This window comes from Oryctolagus cuniculus, chromosome 3 (genome assembly GCF_051225735.1).
Source record: "Oryctolagus cuniculus isolate XC-2025 breed Fujian yellow rabbit chromosome 3, ASM5122573v1, whole genome shotgun sequence".
Lineage (NCBI taxonomy): Eukaryota > Metazoa > Chordata > Mammalia > Lagomorpha > Leporidae > Oryctolagus > Oryctolagus cuniculus.
Genome location: NC_142869.1, coordinates 156,556,239 through 156,579,227, shown reverse-complemented (window position 1 = coordinate 156,579,227; position 22,989 = coordinate 156,556,239). Strand labels below are relative to the sequence as shown.

General features: G+C 43.5%; 1 protein-coding gene across 2 annotated transcripts in view; it reads left to right on the top strand.

Moving 5' to 3' along the window:
* The window catches only part of TSPAN12 (tetraspanin 12), a 92,082-nt gene that overhangs the window by 36,732 nt on the left and 32,361 nt on the right, over nucleotides 1-22,989 (top strand). The window contains exons 6-7 of one of the 2 annotated variants that reach the window (XM_008258287.5): nucleotides 18,337-18,411; nucleotides 22,441-22,548. In XM_008258287.5, coding sequence (XP_008256509.1) covers nucleotides 18,337-18,411; nucleotides 22,441-22,548 — 183 coding nt within the window. The remainder of the gene's footprint in view (nucleotides 1-18,336; nucleotides 18,412-22,440; nucleotides 22,549-22,989) is intronic. The other variant, XM_070071254.2, reaches the window with a different exon arrangement.

The following is a 22,989-nucleotide window of genomic DNA, read 5'->3' as shown; positions in this document are numbered from 1 at the left end:
TTTCTTTCCAAAAGCTCTTTCTTTGTCTAATTAAATGTATTTTAAAAGAACTTTGAGAAACAATATGAAGAAACTTCTAAAACCTCATGGAAAATTGAATTAAAAAATAAGTTTATTTTGATGCAAAAAGTTTGAAATCCTTGTATAGGAGGGGTCTTCGAAAACATTCATGGAACATGCACGTTATTATAGGACTGCATGGTTTCAACCTTTTTTTTTTTTTTTTTTGGTATCAAAGTAATCTTATCTTTGGATTCTGTTTTTCTGTGAATGTTTGGAAGCACCCCAGCAGGCTCGTCCTGTTGAGAACATACAGTAAAGGGACATGAGGAAATGTCTGAGCTGAGCTCTGACAGAGGAGAGCAAAGGGTGATGGAGGGCAGGTGAATAGTGGGTGGGGGCAGGACCGTGGCCCTCAGAGGACCGTTTCTGGGGGCAGGAACAGAAAGGCTGGAGGGAGCCGTTGTGCTGACACGAGATACTCTTGGTGGGTTTGGGGAAGGGCACATATGTGCTGCGGGGTGGATGTGTGCTAGCTACGCTTGAGAGCTGGCTGTGTTACAGACTGTTTTGAATGTATGTGTCCTCTGAAGTCTGAAGTTCTGTGAAGATTCTTCTAGAAGATTGATGTGAGCTGATCTATTTTCTTGCTACACATCCCTGCTAGCAGTGTCAGTTCTTAGCAATTTCTAGGCCTTGTGTTCAGTTGCCTGGAAGAAAATGGCTAAGGGAGCTGCATGTTTAGGGAACCTTCAAAGACAGAAAGAGAGAAAGGAAGGGGTGTTCTCATCGCGGTGGTGTGTCTGTACAGGGGAATGAATAAGGGTGTTCACAAGAGGGAGGCCATCTAATGCTTTACGTGTTCTTCTCGATGTCCATAATGAAAAACTTCTGTGCATCTGGGTGTGTAGTTTAGACATGATGTCAAAAAAAATATTGCCATCAAGCTAAACTAAGCATCTAGAGAGTAGGTGCTGGGCTAAGGTGCCCTTAGGGAGATGTAGCAGCACTCAGGATCCTTGTTGACGGGTTATACCCAGAGCTCCTTGAATGAGTTTCCAGCCCAGGCTGGTGCAGGGGCGGGGCGAGAAGTTGTATAAACAATTAGCTAGGATCAGAGGGTTGTGGTAGCTCTGCTTTTCTTGTTTGAGAACAAACTCTTCCAGCACGTTAGAAGCATTTGCTTATAGGTAACAGTTATGCTCTTTTCAAACCATGGGTGTGTTTATAAAAGCAGGTCTTCTCAACGCTGTTATATTCAAATATTTGTGTAAGAAAAGTGCATTCTTTGAAACTGTTCTGTCATTTATGCTGTTTAATTCAAACTGTGCCCTCCATCTGCTGGACTGAATTGCCGAAGCTTTGGCAACTTTGTGATTTGATGATTTTATCATTATTCACACATGTTTTTCCTTTTCTGAACATCGAGCATGGCAGAGAATCAGGCTGTAACATTCACAAAGGATAGTGTGCCTTTATTTTTCCTTTAAGGGGAAAATGTTTTGGTTTGGGAAGAAAGTGTAGTTGCTTGAATATATTCCTCAAACAAAACAAGCCTGTTGATTTGTAAATCTCTTTGTATCCATGGATTTGTGTAATTTAAAAGAAACCATTTCTTTATTACTCATGCTGGTAAATCGGAGTTTTGATTATTCTGAAGAACATACAAAAATAAGTTAAAGTACTTTATGAAAATAAGAAAACAATGATGACATTTTTCTAGAGAGTCTGTAAGTTCAAAAGTTATTGGCAGATGTTAAAGTATGAGTTTTCTTCCTGCCTAATCAAACATGATCTTTTAAAATTTCTGACTTGTTGTCTGCTAAAAAGTGCTGTCATAAAGATGCTTGCTGGAATGAACTCCTGCTCCTCTCCTGTTCAGGAAAGATCAGAACACAGGTGGGTTGGGTTTGAGTGGGCAGCATACTCTGGGTCAGAGTTGAAATGATTATTTTGGCTGTGTGTCTTAGCCTATTTCAAAGGTCTTTTCTATTTGCATTTTTATGTACAGGTTTCAGTAATGGGGCCCCTGACTCTCATTCTGAGGGGTTGCCCATAATCCAAAGGAGAGACTCCTTTTCAAAACCCAGTAACACCCTGTAAATCTTGAGAGATAGAGCAGAGCTTGCAGGCCTTGGCTGACCTAGCTTAGAAGGCATACATGATGACCTCTCCAGCATGTCCAGCGGTTTTATTGCCTCTCACTTTAATGCCTTACCTCTCATGATCTGGGTTGTTGACCCTGGGATCTGAGCCCTCAACTAGACCTGAACACACTGGCGTTACACATTTCCCAGGCTAGCTGTTTGAACAGCACAGGGAGCAAACACTTACTAATTTGAACTTCATTGATATCTTTGGTAAAGAAATTAGCTCAGTAGTGACCAGTGTGAATAAAATTGAAATGAAAATAAATTAGTACACATTTTTAGAAATAGGTTTGTTTATATATGTGTATGAATGAACAAAGGACCACAACCTACTATTAATTCCTTTCCTGAGTGTGAATCTCTGTATGTACTGAGTAGTTATAAGCCTCTTCAATAACTGGTTTATAATTCTAGCTTTTCCCTAAATTAGACTGATCCCATTCTACTTCTGATAAAAGAAGGATACATAGTGTTGCCTTTCTTTGACATATTTGCAGAGAAACAATGAATAGGAATAATAAACGTTGGCCTTCAAAAAGTACCAAGCTTAAAAAAAAAATAGTAGCAAGCCTGTGTCTGCCTTGACATTGCTTTGAGTAGTGGCTAAAACAGAAGTGATGTGTGTGTATGTTTTAAGCAGAAAGTCCTCTTGGGCTGTTAATATTTCAGTCCTTGTGAGTTTTTCACAGAAGGGTGGCTGTTCCATTATCTTGTACAAATATTTGGTGCTGGAATTCCCTTATTTACTAACTATAAGTAATATAATATTTTTAAACCTCCAATCACTGGGAAAGGAAAAATAAACAACTGACACAAAGATACTTAGCGCTGAAAGCTTGCAGAGTTTAATATTTGACAGGGTACAGACTGGAGTTTATCATTTATCATTTAGTGAATACAGGCCTTTAATCAAACTTTCTGTTTATGAAAAGTGTTGGTTATGTAGCATGCAGATAGGAGTCAAAGTGTCTGTGTTTCTCAAATATTAAAATGTCTGTTCAAGTCTGTTTTATTTTGAAACTCTTTTTGTTTGGGGGGAATAAATTTCTAGTTGCATTAATTTTTGAAGATAAACAAATCTGGCTTTTGTGGTTTTAAATTATGTTGAATGTTGCTTGTGAAAAAAACTGAATTTTTAGTTATAAATTTAGAGAGTAGCAGGTTAAAATAACTTTTGTAGTTTTTATGATTTCACTTTTGTCTCAGTTTGGTATTTTTTTTTTTTTTTTGACAGGCAGAGTGGACAGTGAGAGAGAGACAGAGAGAAAGGTCTTCCTTTTGCCGTTGGTTCACCCTCCAATGGCCGCCGCACTGATCCGATGGCAGGAGCCAGGTACTTCTCCTGGTCTCCCATGGGGTGAAGGGCCCAAGCACTTGGGCCATCCTCCACTGCACTCCCTGGCCACAGCAGAGAGCTGGCCTGGAAGAGGGGCAACCGGGACAGCATCTGGCGCCCCGACTGGGACTAGAACCCGGTGTGCCCGCGCCGCAAGGCAGAGGATTAGCCTAGTGAGCCACGGTGCCGGCCTCAGTTTGGTATTCTTACTGAGGGGTTTCTGTGACACTTGCTTGATTAACTGCTTACTTGGAAAGAAATGTATGTACAAGCAGGAAAATTGCAATTTTAATTGTACAAATTTATTCCCATTGACACTTGGGCAGAGAAACAGTTTGGAAAACCAGTGCCTTGTCTATTTGTGACAAATTGGACATTAAATATTTTTCCTTTTAAAATTTATTTCCATCTACTTGAAATGTAGAGTAACAGAGAGAGAGAGAGAGAATGAGAGAAAGAGAGAGAGAATGAGAGAAAGAGAGAGAAAATGAGAGAGAGAGAGAGAGAGAGAGAGAGAGAGATCATTCATTTGCATGTCCACTCCTTAGATGCCTGCAACAACCAAAGCTGGGCCAGGCCAAAGCCAGGAGCTTGGAACTCCATCTTACTTGGAACTCCATCTTATTCTACCATGTGGGTGGCAGCTGTCCAAGCACCTGGTCATCATCTGCTGCCCACCCTGGGTAATGAGCAGGAGGCGGGATAGGAAGCAGAGCAGCAGGGACTCTAGGCAGCACTCTGATACTGGAGGCAGGCGTTGTAAGCAGCAGTTTAACCCACCTTGCCACAACACCTACCCCAAGACATTAAGTTTCTTTTTTTTTTTTTTTTAACAGGCAGAGTGGACAGTGAGAGAGAGAGACAGAGAGAAAGGTCTTCCTTTGCCGTTGGTTCACCCTCCAATGGCCACCGCGGCCAGCACGCTGCGGCCAGCGCACCGCGCTGATCCGATGGCAGGAGCCAGGAGCCAGGTGCTTTTCCTGGTCTCCCATGGGGTTCAGGGCCCAAGCACTTGGGCCATCCTCCACTGCACTCCCGGGCCACAGCAGAGAGCTGGCCTGGAAGAGGGGCAACCAGGACAGAATCCGGCGCCCCAACCCGGACTAGAACCCGGTGTGCCGGTGCCGCAAGGCGGAGGATTAGCCTAGTGAGCCGCGGCGCCGGCCAAGACATTAAGTTTCTAAAAATTTTCTTTTGAGGGGCCGGCGCTGTGGCGTAGCAGGTAAAGCCACCGCCTGCCATGCCGGCATCCCATATGGGTGCCAGTTCGGGACCTGGCTGCTCCACTTCCAATCCAGCTCTTTGCAATGGCCTGGGAAAGTGGTGGAAGATGGCCCAAGTCCTTGGGTCCCTGCACCCATGTGGGAGACCTGGAAGAAGCTCCTGGCTCCTGACTTCAGATCGGCACAACTCCGGCCATTGCAGCCATTTGGGGAGTGCACCAGTGGATGGAAGACCTCTCTCTCTCTCTCTCTCTCTCTCTACCTCTCTCTGTAACTTTGTCTTTCAAATAAATAAAAACAAATATTTAAGAAAATGTTTTTGGGTAGTATAAATCACAGAGTTCTCTCTTAAAAATGTTGGATGGAAGGAGCGTGTTAAATTTCACATTGTTAGGATATATTTTTTCTTTCTTTCTTTTTTTTTTTTTGACAGGCAGAGTGGACAGTGAGAGAGAGAGACAGAAAGGTCTTCCTTTGCCGTTGGTTCACACTCCAATGGCCACTGCGGCCAGCACACTGCGCTGATCCATAGCCAGGAGCCAGGTGCTTCCTCCTGGTCTCCCATGCAGGTGCAGGACCCAAGCACTTGGGCCATCCTCCACTGCACTCCCTGGCCACAGCAGAGAGCTGGCCTGGAAGAGGGGCAACTGGGACAGAACCGGTGCCCCGACCGGGACTAGAACCCGGTGTGCCGGCGCCGCAGGCGGAGGATTAGCCTATTGAGCTGCGGCGCCAGCCTAGGATATATTTTTTTCTAAAACTGCTCTTAGTGATTGAAAACATTGTTTTTTATGTTTCTCAACTGCATAGCGAGTTTAACACTCTCCAAAACAGAGGCACTCAATGAATTGGTTGCCTTTGGCAAGGTTTCTTTTTAGTTTTCATTAGATTGATAAGTAGGCATGAAAATTGAAAATTACTAATTTCCACAAAAGTGAAGATTATTTGAAATATTTGATACAAAAACAAACACTACTTTCTTAAAAAGTATATTATTATCAATTATTAAGAATAAAGAAATGAAGATGTATAAATAAAAAAATTAAAAAGATTTATTTGAAAGGCAGAAATACAGAGAAGCAGAGGCAGAAATATATATATGTGTTTGTATATATATATATATATATATACACACACACATAGTGAGAGTGGGAAGGGGAGTGAGAATGAGAGGAAGGGAGAAAGAGAGAGAGTCGCCCATATGCTGCTTCACTGTCCCAAATGCCTGCAACAGCTAGAATTGGAGCAGGTTGAAGCCAGGAGCCTGGAACTCAATCTAGGTCACCCATATGGGTGGCGAGGACCCAAGTACTGGAGCCATCACCTGCTGTCTCCCACATGTGCATTATCAGGAAGGTGGGATAGGGACAGAGCCGGGGCTAGACCCCAGGCACTCTGACGTGGGATGAGGTACCCCAAGTGGCGTCTTAACCACTGCTTTGAATGTCAGTCTCCTCACTCACTCCTTTAACTCCAATAACCCTGAAGTGTATTTGGGCTACTTAGAATTTCAGACTTTAAGAATTTTCCTATGCAACTCACATTAAATTCTTCGCTTCCAAGCATTTTCTCTTCATGTTGAGACTTTAGGAGAACTATTGCTTGCTATGATTTTGTTTTTGTTTTCATCAGAGTGCTTCATGCACATAATTTAAGAGTTAATTCAGTGCTAAAAGGCTTGTTATGAAATATAGCAGTCCTTCACCCCTGCCATTCTCCACACCCAAGAGGCAGCTGCTTTCACTTATGTCATACAGATGCCTTTGGAATTTACTTTCATATCTCTAAATCACATATCTGTGCACCTTGTCTCATTCTTTCAGTCTTTAGCTTTAAGCGTAACTGGCCTCTTTCCTGCTCTCCTATCTTCCCCTTTCCCTTTCCACCTCACCTCATCCTGGGCATATTGTAATTCTGGCGACGTAATTATGACTATATAAAATCTAGTCATAGCCTTGCCAGGTAAAATGTTGGATTTCCATCTTCTTTCTGAACTCAAACATTGTTTTTCTTGAAGTTAGTAGCTTTCTTTGGTAATTTAGTTTCCTGTGTTATTTTTATTTCTGTTTAATCCCGCACTCTGAGTCTCCTAGTGTAATTTTCTTCATTCTATAGTCAAATGCATTGGAGACTTCAGGGATAATATTAAAAAGAAAAATCTCCCACAGAATGTTCTAGTCCTGCTCCAGCCTGGGCCTGCTGAAGCGTGGCCATCCAGGGACATCCGTTTGCCACCATCCTGGCATTTCCTTTCCCTCCCTTTGCTTTAGATCCTCTGTTGTCTGGATTCCAAGTCATTGTCCTTCTGTTTATTCTCTTATTTTAGGGATCGCATCTTCTAATGTTTTCCTGGAAAAGCAGGAGACTTTTAAAGGCCCATGTTGCTGAACGTGGCTTTCTGAATTCTTTGCTTTTAATGTTGATGGTTATAGAATTATAGGCTGGACGTTGGTTTTGTCCTCAGAATTTTAAAGACACTCTGCTTCTGACTTCTAGCTTCAGATATTCTGTTGAGACATCCACTGCTATTTTGGTCTGATGTGAGTTTTGAACCTTTGACTTTCAGTCCTCCCGGTCCAGTCCTGCGCTTCATTCTCTTCTGTCTGTCTGCCTGTCCACAGCCCTGTGCCTCCTTGTCTTGGTGTCTCCACTTCTTCAAATTTACGGATTCATGGTAGTCATTGTATTTCACAGGGTAGGGGTCAGCACTTCTTCCAGACCGATTTCCAACAAATCCTCCTCCGTTTGGCTCCACCTTCAGCCTCGTTCCTAAGCAGCCAGAGCTGACACTATCTGAGCATCTGAGGGTGGTGTGATGAGTACGCTGTTCCCAGCTCCCCAGCATTCAGCGTTTGGGGGACAGCTGAGAACTTTTCCATCCTTCTCTCTGCTTTGCATTCTCCAAAGTAGACTTGCGGTTGTCCCCTTTTCATTTTCTCTGGGTTATGCCTTTTAATATCTCCCTCTGTGATTTCAGAAAAGTATCCGATAGGGGACAAAGGCATGTTTTTAATCTGCTTCCTTAGGGGGAAATCGTGGAGATGGTGGTAGTGAGAAACGAGACCATTTCAACAAATAAATGTGTCTTTAAGAAGAGGACTTCCTTGATATTGGATTATTTTTTCTGTGCACCTGTAATGAGTGAAGTAACCTTTTCAAGGGAGGAATGAATCCCCTTTGCTTCTGTTGCCTGATGACTTACCAGGAGCTCACCGAAAGCTTGCATAGGAAAGTAGGATGTCATACCCTTCCCTTCTTCCACACGTGCTCCAACAGGACAAGTAGAAACCTGTGCCAGTCATGTCATTCTGTGGCCGACCCAGTTATTTTTAAGATAGCTTTTTAGTTCTTTTAAAAAAGAAGTGTGTTCCCCACCCTTTACATGCATCCTGTTTTAATTTTCCAATAGAGATGTTTTCAAATTTTACTAACGGTTTTTTACCAGACAGCCTTTGGAATCGTAAAGGGTGCAGAAGAGTGACACTGTTGGTGTTAGATAAAGTTTTCCACACTAGTCATGATTACATCTATTTGACAAGTCTGAACTGTGCACTTGCTATGTACTAGGCACTAGGTTAGGCTTTTTAAAGTGCAGTGATTCTTCTTGTTCTTATGAAGTTTATATTCTAGTAGATTCTGCTTAATAGCAATGGCTACCATTTAAGTAATACTTAAAGTGCGTTTTACCTTACTGCAGGGCACTGCAAGGTGATTTTAACTTTCTCTTGTACAAATAAGGAAACTGAAACTTAGTGGTCTAGCCATGTCTCTGGCTGGTATGTATACCAGCTGGGACGTGAAGCCAGGTCTATTTTAACTTAAAGCCCATATTCTTCTATATTTACAGTTTTAAGAAAAAGTCAGGAAAGAAATTGTACCTGTATTATTTTCTCTAAATTTCTATTACTTAACCTAATGATGCAACCATTTATGAACTTCAAGGTATTTATTTTCACTTTGAGACATTTGGTGGGAAAAAAAACCCTAGAACTACTAATGAATTGTGTCATTTTAGGAGTGTGCCCTATCATTAGAGGGCCTTACTAGATACGGATTTTTTTCCCTTGAACATATGTTTATGAATAAAACTTATTTGTAATACACAAATTTTAGTTTAATCATAGTAGAGCTTAGCTATTCAAGGAACTCTGTATTAAGTGATTTTTTTAAAGCAAACAAAATAGTTTGTAATGTAAGTGATTACAATCTAATTTATTTGTGCATGCACTCATTTTCTTATTTTTCATTTGTTTAAAATCTTTAGTTGATTGTAGCTCAGGACAGACAGGGAGTCTGCATATTGCTGTCTTTCTGTAGCTTTATAAATTGTATTAAGTATTTGAAGGTGCACTGGATTATTAGTGTAGTACACAAAAAAAGTACATGTTGGGGCTGGCGCTGTGGCATAGCATGTAGAGCTGCTGCCTGCACTACCAGCATCCCATATGGGCACTGGTTCGAGTCCTGGCTGCTCCACTTCTGTTCCAGCTCTCTGCTATGGCCTGAGAGAGCAGTAGAAGATGACCTGGAAGAAGCTCCTGACTGCTGGCTTCAGATCGGCCCAGCTCCATCTGTGGCGGTGATCTGGGGAGTGAACCAGCAGATGGAATACCTCTCTTTCTCTCTGCCTCTGCCTCTTTGTAACTCTGCCTTTCAGAAAAATAAATAAATCTTTTTAAAAAAGTACATGTGAAACAGAGAGGTAATATTTTCAAATAGAAATGTATAGGTACAAGTCAAGGGGCACTAACAAGAAACTCAGTTTAAATTAGAGAAACCCAAAGAAATACTGAAAATGGTCTTTTTAGTTGGTAAACTGGTCTTTATTTCCACTTACATTTATTGAATAGCTTTCCTGCTGATATGCCTGGTATGCAGCGGATGGTGACTCAAGTGCTTTGGTTCCTGCCACCCTAGTAAGAGACCCAGATGGAGATGCTAATTCTTATCCTCAGCCTGGTTCAACCTTGGCTGTTGCAGGCATTTAGGGGAGTGAACCAGCAGAAGGAAGATCTCTGTCTATCTCTCCCTTTCTCTCTGTTGCTCTGCCTTTCAAATAAATAAGTATATTTGTTTTTTAAAAAGGAGCAAGTTCCTTCGCAGCTAGAACAACAAGCATGGTCAGGCCATTGAGTCAGCATTGTGACCTGTGGGCAAGGCAGCTGAGCAGTTTAAAACCAAAGCCCATGAGGCCTGAAATACAGCAGACACCTGCTATACCGAGAGGAGGAAAGCAAACGATCAGACTGGAAAACAGTGGTGAGGAGGAAACCCTGGCCCATCGCAAGCGATGCACAGGAGCAGAGGCCAAGTGGACATGGGACTGTTTTGCAAATTAGCACAGAATAGGGTTTACATAGTGTTTTATGGGTTTTTCCAAAGCACTTCCATGTACATCAAATGAACCTTGACAATTACAACAAAAGCTGTATTTGTGTCATCATTAAATAGATGAGCAGCATGAAGTCAGGGCAGTGAAATGATTTGCCAACCATCACACAGTGTGTTTCAGACCTGAGTTCGAACTTAAGTTTTCTGACTGCAAACTCAAAGCTTTCCCTACCATTCTAGAAGGAAAGCATAGATAGAGGAGAGAGAGTGACAGCAAAGGTTGGTACAGGACACCTCATAGCACCACAGACATTGGGAAAGTAAGAAGTGGGACACACACATGCTGATAACAAGAGGGGAGACATGGGTGTACATGTTATGTTCTCAGTAGTGTTTAGGATAGCAAATGATTGGATATGGAAACGTGATATGACTGTACCCTTCATACCATAATGGATCTTGGCACATGCTTAATTCTTTGCTAGCTTCATTCTATTGAAACTGTGGATAAACACTATGCTGTACAGATGCTTCAAACTCAGCCATTAAATAGAGTAGCGACAGTGATTTTCTGTGCAATAATTAATGAGGATGACATTATCAAGGACACAGATCTCACAGAAAAAGGAAATTTAGGGGTAAATGCAGTTGGTGTACGTACATTGTGTTAAGCATGGATTTGACTTTTAACATTTGCTTGAAGTTAGAAGACTGGATGTTTCACACTATTGCAATAACAACAATGGAGACAGCTGACCATGAAACTGCACAATCACATGTAAAATATTTGAATTATGTTTTAGATTGAATTTATTCTAACAAGGTTTTATAATGTTGATGAGACTTACATTCAACCTGAAGGTCAAGTGAATCACTGTTTCGGAGTGTTAATGGGATAAAGACAAATTTTACATGGGAGAACGTTTATCGAATGGAACCACTGGGAATGTGAAAGATTACACCATTTGTGGGTTTTCCCAGAGTTCAAAGAGTGTGTGAGTTGTCCAATGGTTAGTATTCTCAGTTTTGAGTTTGAAACGAGAGATTGTTTAAAATATTTATTTATTTATTTTATTTGGAAGGTGGAAAGACAGACATACACACACACAGAGAGAGAGAGAGAGAGAGAGAGAGAGAGAGATCTTCCATATGTTGGTTCACTCCCTGAATGCCCACAACAGCTGGGGTTGGGCCAGACAGAAGTCAGGAGCGCAAAGCTCACTCACGGTCTCCTGTGTGGGTGTTGGCAGCTTAAGTGCTTGATTCATTGTCTGTTGCTTTCTGGAATGCACATTAGCAGGAAGCTGAAATTCAAAGTGGGGTTGAGACTCATACCCAAGCCTCTGATATGGAGTGGAACTGTTCTAAGCAGCAACCTAATTGCTGTGCCAAATGCCCAGCCCAAGAAATTTTTTTTTTTAAGATTTTTATTTTCTTTATTTGAAAGGCAGAGTTACAGAGATAGAGGGAGGAACAGAGACAGTGAGAGACATATATATAGAGAGAGAGCACTTCCATTCCCACTGGTTCACTCCCCAAATGGCTACAAAGGCCGGGGCTGGGCCAGGCTGAAGCCAGGATTCCAAGGCTTCATCTCCCACATGGGTGTTGGGGCCCAAGCTCTTGGGCCATCTTCTTCTGCTTTCCTAGGCAGATTAGCAGGGAGCTGGATTGGAAGTGGAGCAGCTGGGACTTGAACTGGTGTTCATATAGGATGCTGGCATTGCAGGATGTGGGGAGCAATCCGGACTAGACTAAGTTACTCGAATTAAGACTTATTCTATGCATCTGCTCTCCCACAATATGGCGCTGGGAGAGAAGTAAACAGCTTCCGCACAGCTGCCTCCAGTTCAACCAATTAACTGTAGGACTTGCTCCTGATTGGAGAGCAGCGTACTCAGCCGAGTTGGGATTGGCGGAGGAGGACTATAAAGGAGGAGAGAGACGGCATGCACCGGGAACATCTATGGGGAACATCTAGCTGAAGGAACACCTGTGCAGCCCCCGAGAAAAGCCGGCTGGCGGTGTGCCGCTCCCCTGCGGAAGTGGGGAATGTGGCCAGGGGGAACTGCCCTTCCACGGAGGTGGAAGGGATAGTAGCCAACCCGGGAAGAACCAGCAGCAAACCCGGGGAGGGCCGAGCAGACGAAAGAACAGCGCAGGGTCCTGTGTCGTTCCTCCACGAAGAGGGGGAGCGACATAATGGTGCCGTGACTCGGATAGGAAACCTGACTCGGATAGGAAACCTGACTCGGATAGGAAACTTAGGACGGATAGCAAACTTAGGAGGGAAGAAACGGGAAGAAGCAGGAAAATATCGGAGAGAGAGACTAGCAAACAGCCTAGGGAAAAGCCGGACGAAAGAGGTGCCGGAGGAAGCTATTGAAAGCCTAGGCATAGACTCGGATACGGACTACGGGGGGAAGCTGGGAGAAATCTCTAAGGGCGAAAGCGAAAGTGAAAGCTAGAACAAACAGACTCGGACGCGGACTGTGGGGAGAGGCCAGGAGAAATGAGGGAGGAATATCGTTGGAGGAAAGCTTGGGGAAACATACCGGGTAGAGAAAAATGTTAGGGAAATTGAAGCCGCGGGGGGCAGGCCGAGGCGGAAACGAAAGCCACTTTGGGGTTCTCAAGTTAGCCCGGGAATAGGGGGCGAAAAGTTGAAACCAGAAGCTGAGACGTAAGCCAGATTGGGATCCGTCTGATTAGCCCGGGGAGCAAAGGACGGGAAGCCAAATCGTGGGGCGGAGACGTACGCTGGGTTGAATTCGCCAGGCTAGCCCGGGGAACTTAGATTGAATCCTAGTGGCGGAGACGCAAGCTACGCTGTGTTACTCGCGGAAGCCGCCGCGTGCAGAGAGAGCACGGGGCGTGAATAGATAGGGAACGCTGGCGTAGGCCGTGGTTCAGACGCGAAAGGGTTAAGCGTGGAGACCGCGGAGCGCGCAAAGCCGGGAAGCTGCGCAGATGAGAGAGGCGCGCGGGCTGAAGCGGCGCAGAGCCGGGAACCCGCCGGCGGGGCGAGGTGCCGGGAAGCTGCGGGGATAAGAGAAACAGAAGTTTGGAAGTGAAGTAAAAGAGAAATGGGAATGCTGGAAGATAGAAGTAAAATGGGAGAAATAGGAATGCCCGGAGATAGAGAAATAGAGAAAATAAGGCCTCCCCTCAACATGCCAATTAGAAGGCTTGGATTCGGTCTGCCCGATTAGTGAGGCTATGAGCACCTGGGCGGCTAGCCGCAGGTCACCGAAGACAGGCACGAATTAACATCAGTAAAGCTTCCCCACAATGCAACAATTAGGAGGCTTGGATTCGGTCTGCCTGATTTAAGGCGGTAAGCGCCAGCAAAGCTCGACCAGAGTATGAGCTGCAGGTCACCGAAGATAGGCACGAACCAACACTAATAAGTCTCCCCCACAATAAGGCAATGAGAAGGCTTGGATTCGGTTTGCCTGATAGGTTTTGTAAGCCCCTGCAGGCAGAGCAGAGCATGCGCTGCAGGGCACCGAACACAGGCACGCATCAGCGCCTAAAAACCTCCTCACAACATGGCGAAGAGAGGACCCGGATTCGGTTTTCCTGATTGATAGGACTTGTAAGAGCCTGTGGCAACTCTAGCAAGGAGAGCAGAGTGTGTGCCGCGGGACACCGAAGACAGGCGCGTATCAACGCTAAAAAATAAAAAGAAAGGGGGATCTGTGGGGAGCAATCCGGACTAGACTAAGTTACTCGAATTAAGACTTATTCTATGCATCTGCTCTCCCACAATATGGCGCTGGGAGAGAAGTAAACAGCTTCCGCACAGCTGCCTCCAGTTCAACCAATTAACTGTAGGACTTGCTCCTGATTGGAGAGCAGCGTACTCAGCCGAGTTGGGATTGGCGGAGGAGGACTATAAAGGAGGAGAGAGACGGCATGCACCGGGAACATCTATGGGGAACATCTAGCTGAAGGAACACCTGTGCAGCCCCCGAGAAAAGCCGGCTGGCGGTGTGCCGCTCCCCTGCGGAAGTGGGGAATGTGGCCAGGGGGAACTGCCCTTCCACGGAGGTGGAAGGGATAGTAGCCAACCCGGGAAGAACCAGCAGCAAACCCGGGGAGGGCCGAGCAGACGAAAGAACAGCGCAGGGTCCTGTGTCGTTCCTCCACGAAGAGGGGGAGCGACAGCAGGAAGCAGCTTAACCCACTGTGTCACAATGCCAGCCCCAAGAGATTGGTTTTAATATATATGCTTTATGTATGCGTTCCTGTGAATGCCTAAGTAATGGTATTGCTAGTTCATTTGAATGTTTATCTCAAGAACTCCAAGGTGGTGTCATGCTTGTTGTTATTATATTCCTGTTTGAATCCATAGGCCTTACTCAGGTACTGCATATATTGGGTACGTCTGGGCACTTTTCCATCTCACTGTGCTGGGAGCTGGTGCAGCTCAGGCATTTGCAAACTGATTAGTGTCTCCAGGAGGCAGGAAAGGAGAGCGATGACTCAAGTGGGATTTGAAAGGATATAAAATCACTCCAAAAATCTTCATGGTTATACCCAAGGGAAAATCAGGGTATCTCTTATTCAGCACACATCATCATTATCTCTGTCCATGTTTTATCTGTGGAGATACCGTGCCTTTTCAGGGTGCTTTGGCTTTCAGTGTAACCAGACATCAATTTTGAAAAGAATTTAGGTTAAGAATCTGAGAGAGCAAAGGTATCTCATGGTGTACTTTTTCTCTGGAGTTTTACTGTCTCCTAGGGTCTTTTCTAATCAAAGATAAGAAAATTGATCAAGCATATCATTACTGAACAGTTGGTCTCTTTGGAATGTAAGTGCAAATATAATATTTCCATGTATAAAAGTCTCTTAAGTAAAGCATTAAAGAGTTTGGAGAAAAACTCACTTGGAGCACTGGGTTTGCAAAATTTCTTTTAATGATCATTTCAAGTCTGCAGTGTTTAAGGCCTGGAAATAATGGTGCTGGGAAATGAGATGTGAGTAGTTTGAAGCAAACCAAGAGTGCTACATATGCTGAAAATAGAAGTACCTGTGATATGGGATTCTCTTAACAAAACACTACTTTATCTTTTAAATCAATTATTCTTTTCAAGCTGGGTTATTGTGAAAAAGATAATGCAGTTGTACATTTCTTATTTTTTATGAAAGAAGTATGAAAGAACCAAATTGAAACTAAGAGCAATGATTTCAATTTTTAAATCTTAAGGATGTATCATAGGAAGTAGTAGAAAATCAGCCCAATTTTCTCTATTTTCTATACCTCCTTTTTTGAACAGAAGTTATGAGCAGGGGCTGGCACTGTGACGCAGCAGGTTAATGCCCCAGCCTGGAGCACCAGCATCCCATATGGGCACTGGTTCGAGACCTGGCTGCTCTACTTCCAATCCAGCTCTCTGCTATGGCCTAGGAAAGCAGTAGAAGAAGGCCCAACTTCTTGTGTCCCTGTGCCCATGTGGGAGACCTGGAAGAAGCTCCTTGGCTCCTGGCTTCGGATCAGCACAGCTCCGGCTGTTGCGGCCAATTGGGGAGTGAACCATTGGATGGAAGACCTTTTTCTCTCTCTCTACTTCTCCTCTCTCTGTGTAATTCTGACTTTCAAATAAATAAATAAATAAGTCTTTTTTAAAAGATGAAGTTATGAGCAAAGAAACTCAAGGTTTGATTTCTCTTGGTTCACAACTAAGTCAGCCAGCCAACCTATTATTCCTTTTCTGCTGCTACCCTAGTTCCACAATTTTTTGTTTAGTTACCCTAATTAACACCTTTGCTTTTCTGCAGGAAATTTTTTTAAAAGAATGTTTGGTTATTTCTATTTTTATCTACTTATAAGCCAGAGTGAGAGATTAGGATGGAGGGGAGGAAAAGAGAGGGAGAAAGAGAGGAAAGAGAGAGAGAGACTCTTCCATCCACTGGTTCACTCCCCAAATGCCCACCTCAGATAGGCCTGGGCCAGGCTGAAGCCAGGAGCCCAGAACTCCGTCTGGGTCTCTTTGAGTGGCAGGAGCCCAGGCACTTGGGATGGCATGTGCTACCTCCCAGGATGCAGTAGCAGGGAGGCATATTGGAAGCAGAACAGCTGTGACTGTTCCAGCACTCTAAAAAGGGATTTGGGCATCTCAAGAAGCGGCACAATGCCTTGGCTTGTAGATCATTTTCATCAAATAGAACATTTTTTTTTTTATAATGTCCTTCACATCATGTCACTTACTAGTGGAGTTCCATCACACTTAGAATAAAATGCAAGATCCTGTCCATGGTGATGTGTCTCTTTGTATTTGTCCAGGACATGCACTCGCACTCCCTGTCCCCATGCCAACCCCTTCTGTGTTCTGCTTACCCTTGAGTTTTGAATCTAACTGGCTTACCCTATAAGGTGGCACTTGAGACTTCCTCTTCCTGGGTTGCTTCCTCTCAAATCCTAACAGCACAGCCACCTCCTCCTCATGGCAGATTCACCTTAAAGATCCCCCTCATGAAGCGCCCTTTTCTGTTCACTCCCTGTCACAACTACCATTCTGCTTTGCTTTCGTCTGTCCTTATACATTCCAAGTTCTTAGTGAGCACCTACTATGTGAGGAGAAGCGCAATAAAGTGCTTGCCCTGCAAGGAATGTTCATTTCAGTGAAGGGCGTTGATCCGTGATCATCGCTGTCCATTATCCTCACCCCAACCCTGCACTGGCAGTGACGGGGAAGATTCAGGAGCACGATGATGTCCTACTCCTGCTGGGATAACGGGAGAGAACTTCCCGAGAGTCCGTTCTTGCCACACTTGTTCTGGGTGCCTCTGGAAAGTCATCTCTACAACTGGGGAGGTGTTGAGTAGGGACACGGGAACGCTACTACGATGGCTTAGCCCTCCAGAACAAACGTGGCACAGTCTTGAGCAAGTCACGTCTGCTTTCACATTAGTTTTCATTTGTGATATGGGATGCTCTCATTCGGAGCACAAAGTTCTTCAGTGAGTTAATTATGAAAGCGCTTGATAACTGGAACATTATCTAAAACTTGCTACTTTTGGTGTCTAATCATAATAGTTTTCCCTTTAATAATTTCCATGCTTGGGTACCAGATCTCTGAATTTACATCTCCTTGTAGCTGGATATGGATCTCTATGTTGTTCAAACAAAGGGAATTTTTTTCATTTTCTTACAGAACTAGTTATCCCTGCCAGGTTCTCTACTTTGGTGAAAGAAGTCTCCCCATCAGTTTCTAAATCCATCCAGTCCTATGTGTTGTCAGGTTTTTCTATCGCTGTATCACTGTGGCTGGTCTTTCCCTGTACTTTGCAAGGCCGCTAAGTTCAGCTCCTCGTCTCACACCCCTTCTTTGCTGCCTTCTAAGGGATCGTTACCACCTCCTCAGCCTTTCCTGCCCAAACCTGTTAGAACTCTGCCATTATTTCTGCTGTGTATTATGTCTTTCTGTTTGAAAGATGCCACCCTCTTACCTTTGTGATGGATTTTTAAATCCACCAGTGTATTATTTCAAGTCTACCATAATGTGCCCCAGTCTGCCTCTCACATCTCTCCTATCATTGCTGTTTCGTACCACCTCACTATATTTCCTATTTCCTGACCTCTGCAGGTGCCTCTGCATACTTGTTCCTCTCTTTTTAAATTTGCCTAGAATTTTCTTCTTTGCTTTGTTCTAATCCTCCTCACCTTTTGGGAACCTGCACCATTCTCTATTGCATACAGATCCTGAATTTTTATCTTCACTTATACTTTTATCATTGTATTCAACTTCATGTTATTGATTTGCCTATGCAGTTCTTATCTTTTCATGTTCAAGTGCCTTCCTTGTATAAGAAGTGACTATTTATTTTAAAGTGTCATTGGTAATTGAGATTTTGTTCCATGTTGTGCTTTTCTAAGAATGCAGAGGAGGTCCCCATGACTAGAAGAATCAGTTAAAATCTGCTTATAGGTAGGGCATTGGATTTGTTGACTTTACTTTATGAGCTTTAATAGAAGTTAGGTCCAGTTTCCAGGAGAACTTGTTAAACTACAGCATGTAAATTCTTATTTGACACAAGGAAACTACTTGCATTTATAAAAGATTGTCCTGTGAGATGACTGATAAACCATGGCCCACTTAGGTGAGTATTGAATGCTCTCTGGAGGTGTTTCTAAATTCCCTGAGATTTTCTCCATTTGCTCCCTGAAAACTTGCCTGTATTTTCTTATCCTGAGAAAAGCAGACCGCGGAATAATATTTAATTTCTCTGTGATGACAACACTTTCCTTGATCCTTGACTAATGGCATACTTTGCTGTTTCCTTGCAGTACTTCGGAAGTTTGCTTGTCATTTTCTGTGTAGAGCTTGCTTGTGGCGTTTGGACATATGAGCAGGAACTTATGGTGAGTTCAGAATGAGTTATACCACAATCTCAAACAGTATCCAATTCAGCCTTTTAAATCAGACATTTTAGCAGACCTTGGCATGTGATTATTGATTTTAGTGTTTATGTGATATGATGACAATTTGAATAGTCCCCATAATTCTGAAAAATAACATTTTCTTTTATGTTTCAAAAGCACAGTTTAAAACCATAATTTGAAATATTTTCTTTAGTGTATGCCTTTAATTCCATGGAAGTAATAGACTAAAAATCGTTTATGTTCTAAAATAATTAGACCAACTTGAGTTAATAATTGCAAGGATTTGCATTTGCAGCACAAATTTGTTTGATAAATAATTTGACAAATAAATTTATTTGATAATGTCTGACCGCCTCGATAAAGTCTTGTAAAATGCCCTCTAAAGCAGTCTACACATACCTAGAAGGCCCCGTGTGTCTCCTGTTTGCAACAGGCTGAACCATCTTCCACTTTACGAAGAAGTGTGTTTGAAGAGTCGCTGTGTGTTTACTGCACTTTAGAAACACTCTCCTAGTTTGAGACTTGGCTCCTTGGAAATAGCTTTTCAGCATTTTTCTTTCATTTCAAGCAAATGAAACCACGGACCAATTTTTATAGCTCTGTTTGAATGAATGAGGATGAGAATTTCTCCATCGTAAGATCTGACCAGTCATGGGTGGTTTTCAGCTTGCACTTCTCCCTTGTTCCAGTTGGGTCCCATTCCTTATTTAAAGGTGGCTCACTTCGTGGGTGTCCATTTTTGCATTTCTAACCAGTGAAGTTGAGCACTCTTGCCTGTCTGTGAATGCAGCCTGTTTCTGTGGAGGCAGCTCAGGGTTTTCCATCATCAGTCCCGTAGAGTAATTCCGTTTTAGGAATACAGTCTCTGGACCCATATCCAGCAGGGCTCATCCAGGGCGATTCTTTAAAATATGCACGAGGGGCTGGAGGCCAGAGGTGCTCAGTGAGAATCGGGGGGAAAGGCAGGGCAGGAGAGGGCTGCCCTGGGCATTTGTGTTTGTCACAGAGAGTCTTTCACATTTTCAGATATAAGGACTCTTAAGAAGATAGGACGACGTGTATTTTGTATGTTTCAGGGAGCAGAGAGGCGTTTGGCCGTTGTGTAGTAAAATGAAGTCCTGTCTGGTACTGATGCAGCCCCAAATATTCTGTGTTGATCTGTTGCCCTGCAAGGCTGCTTTGAACACTAAGTGGTATGCAAATAACGCCCTGGCTCTGTGCTACTCCCAGCCTATGAAGACCATCAAGAAGGAGGGAGAGTTTATCAGAGACTGAAAAGACAGGTTCTCACTAGTTTTCTATGAAGTCATGAACTTTCTCCCCAACAAAACCTCCCATACACGCAGGGATTCTCTTGCTGTCCTTGATAATCATATTTTCCTGTTGCCCCTAGAAACTTTGTATATTGAGGGGAGAGAAAAAGGAGCTTGGTTCCAGGGACTGGTTTTCTGTGCTTCATGGGTAAGGAGACAGTGAAATTTTTTCCTGTTTTCAAATAGCAAATTCATCTCCTTGCCATGGAAGCTGCAAAGACTAAATCTTATATAATTACTTCTTGATCCCCTTCTTTCAGCTTTTGGTTTTGTTCTTTTTGGTAATTTCAGGGTTTTTTAGAAATGAGTTTATGCTCCATGGATTTTAAAGTGGATTGTGTACTCTATGTTTCATAGTAATATTTGATCAATCTCCTAATTATAACAAGTTCAAAATGAATTAAAGTGTTTGAAAGGGACTGTTTTGATCCTAATATAATTCTAAGAAAGATGAGGAAACTGAAAGGAATTTATCCTTGTTTAGATACGTACGTCCTTCTGCTCTGTGGAGGGACTGTTTACACTCAGCCTCTGAGTCTCGCGGCCCTGTGCGGGTGCAGAGCACCGCTTCAGTGGAGGGCACACAGCGCTGTTTTACTTGCGTAAATCTCACCCATTACATCACCAAGATAGAGCAAGGACTGTTTAAAAGTGTAATGTGGTGAGATTTTTTTTTTTTACATTTGTCACATTTTTTATTGCTTCTGCACTCGTAACAGTGTGAATGAAAAGTGCCATTAAAGTTTATTATCTGCCAAATTTTGCAGAACTCTGCCTTTACATAGAATGGGCTTTGTGCTTTGAGCTGCTCCTTGCAAGGAACCAATCAATGTGTATGTTAGGTTATGGCCGGGTTCCAGGACTCTCTGCCAGAGCCTCAAAGGTCTCCTCTGTTTCCTTGCCACATTTGGTTTCAGATTGATTGTGGTTGCCATGAAGACACACTCTATATTTATTTTAGAACGTAAAATTTAAACAACCAATTGTTACATTGACTAAATCGGGAGACCTGACATGGGCTGCTACCCCATAATTTCTGTTTTACATGGACAGATGCTAACTTCCTCTTCAATATTCCTTCTGTAGAAGAATCTGTCAATAACGTGCTTTCAGCTGATGCATGTCTTGTGAGTTTTTTTCGCTTCCATTTACTTTGTGCTCAAAAGGGTAGAAGATAATAATAATCCATAGTGAGTACCTTGAATTTTGGTTAGTTTTGAGCTGGTTGAAGCCATATGAACTCATAGTGTCCCCAGTTAGCCCATCATTTGGGGAACAGAATTGTGTGTCCATATATTTGGGTGTTTTCCTTTGTGATGGATAGAAAAGAAAACCCAACAAATTAACAAACAAAAGTTGAGGAATTATTTCCTGCAGTCAAGAAGTTTTAAATTACTTCTATTGATATTACTGTTTTAAAAATAAGATTTCGGAGCTGCCTGCATGTGGGTGCAGGTTTGAGATCCGGCTGCTCCACTTCTGATCCAGCTGCCTGCTAATGGCCTAGGAATGCAGCAGAAAATGGTCCAAGTGCTTTTGATCCTGCACCCACCTGGGAGACCTGGAAAAGGTCTGGGCTCCTAGCTTCAGCTTGGCCCAGCTCCAGGCCATTGAAGCCATTTAGGGAGCAAACCAGTGAGTGGAAGCTTGCTCGCTGTCTCTCTTTCTCTCTCTCTTTCTTGCTGGAACTCTGCCTTTCAAGTAAATAAAAAATACATCTCTAGGGGCCAGCGCTGTGCACAGGGGTAAAGCCCTGGCCTGAAGCACTGGCATCCCATATGAGTGCTGGTTCTAGTCCCAGCTTCACCTCTTCCCATCCAGCTCTCTGCTATGGCCTGGGAAAGCAGTAGAAGATGGCCCAAGTCCTTGGGCCCCTGCACCCTCATGGGAGACCCGGAAGAAGCTCCTAGCTCCCTGGCTTCAGATTGGTGCAGCTCCAGCTGTTGCAGCCATCTGGGGAGTGAAGCAGCGGATGGAAGACCTTTCTCTCTGTCTCTACCTCTCTCTGTAACTCTGTCTTTCAAATAAATAAAATAGATCTTTAAAAAAAATACATCTCTAAAAAAATAGGACTTCAAATTTGTCCCCATATTTTTACTCATCTCTCACGTTTCTCTGTTTTTTCTTGATCCTTTATGCCATCTATTGTATATCAGGCCTCCTGCTCACCCAAGCTGAATTTAGGCCATAAACAAAGATAAATTAAAAATAGTATTTATTATAATATACCCCCGGCTGGCGCTGCGGCTCACTAGGCTAATCCTCTGCCTTGCAGCGCCGGCACTCCGGGTTCTTGTCCCGGTCGGGGTGCCGGATTCTGTCCCGGTTGCCCTTCTTCCAGTCCAGCTCTCTGCTGTGGCCAGGGAGTGCAGTGGAGGATGGCCCAAGTGCTTGGGCCCTGCACCCCATGGGAGACCAGGAGAAGCACCTGGCTCCTGCCATCGGATCAGCGCGGTGCGCCGGCCGCAGCGCGCTGGCTACGGCGGCCATTGGAGGGTGAACCAACCGCAAAGGAAGACCTTTCTCTCTGTCTCTCTCTCACTGTCCACTCTGCCTGTCAAAAAATAAAAAATAAATAAATAAATAAAAATATAATATACCCCCAAGTGTCTGTGGGTGATTGTGTTTATGAATCTATGAGTAGGTGGTGTCTGAGTGTGGTTTTGTTTATTGCTGTCTTACTTTTTATCTACAGGTTCCTGTACAGTGGTCAGACATGGTTACTCTGAAAGCCAGAATGACGAATTATGGCTTGCCTAGATACCGGTGGCTTACTCATGCTTGGAATTTTTTTCAGAGAGAGGTGAGTTCTACAGTTCCTAGGGTAGATAGTAGGGAATAAATGATATACTTTAAAAACAGATGTTCCAAGCTTTGGTTTTAGTAATTTTTGTGCTGAAAAAGTGATCCTATGATTGAGTTACCATTGGTGTGATTTTTTGTTGTTATTGAGAAATACATGAAGCAACCCCATGCCTGCTTTTCTTCCTGTGTATGCCACTTCTTAGTTGGTTCTTAAAAGTCATTTTGCCGAGACCGGCATTGAGGCACAACAGGTTAAGTTGCTGCTTGTAATGCCAGAATCCCATATCATATTGCTGATTCAAGTCCCAGCTCCTCTACTTCTCATCCAACTTCCTGTCAATGCATCCTGGGAGGCAGCAGATGATGGTTCAAGTATTTGGGCCTCTGCCACTCATGTGGGAGACCCAGATAGAGGTCTAGGCTCCTGGCTTTGGTCCAG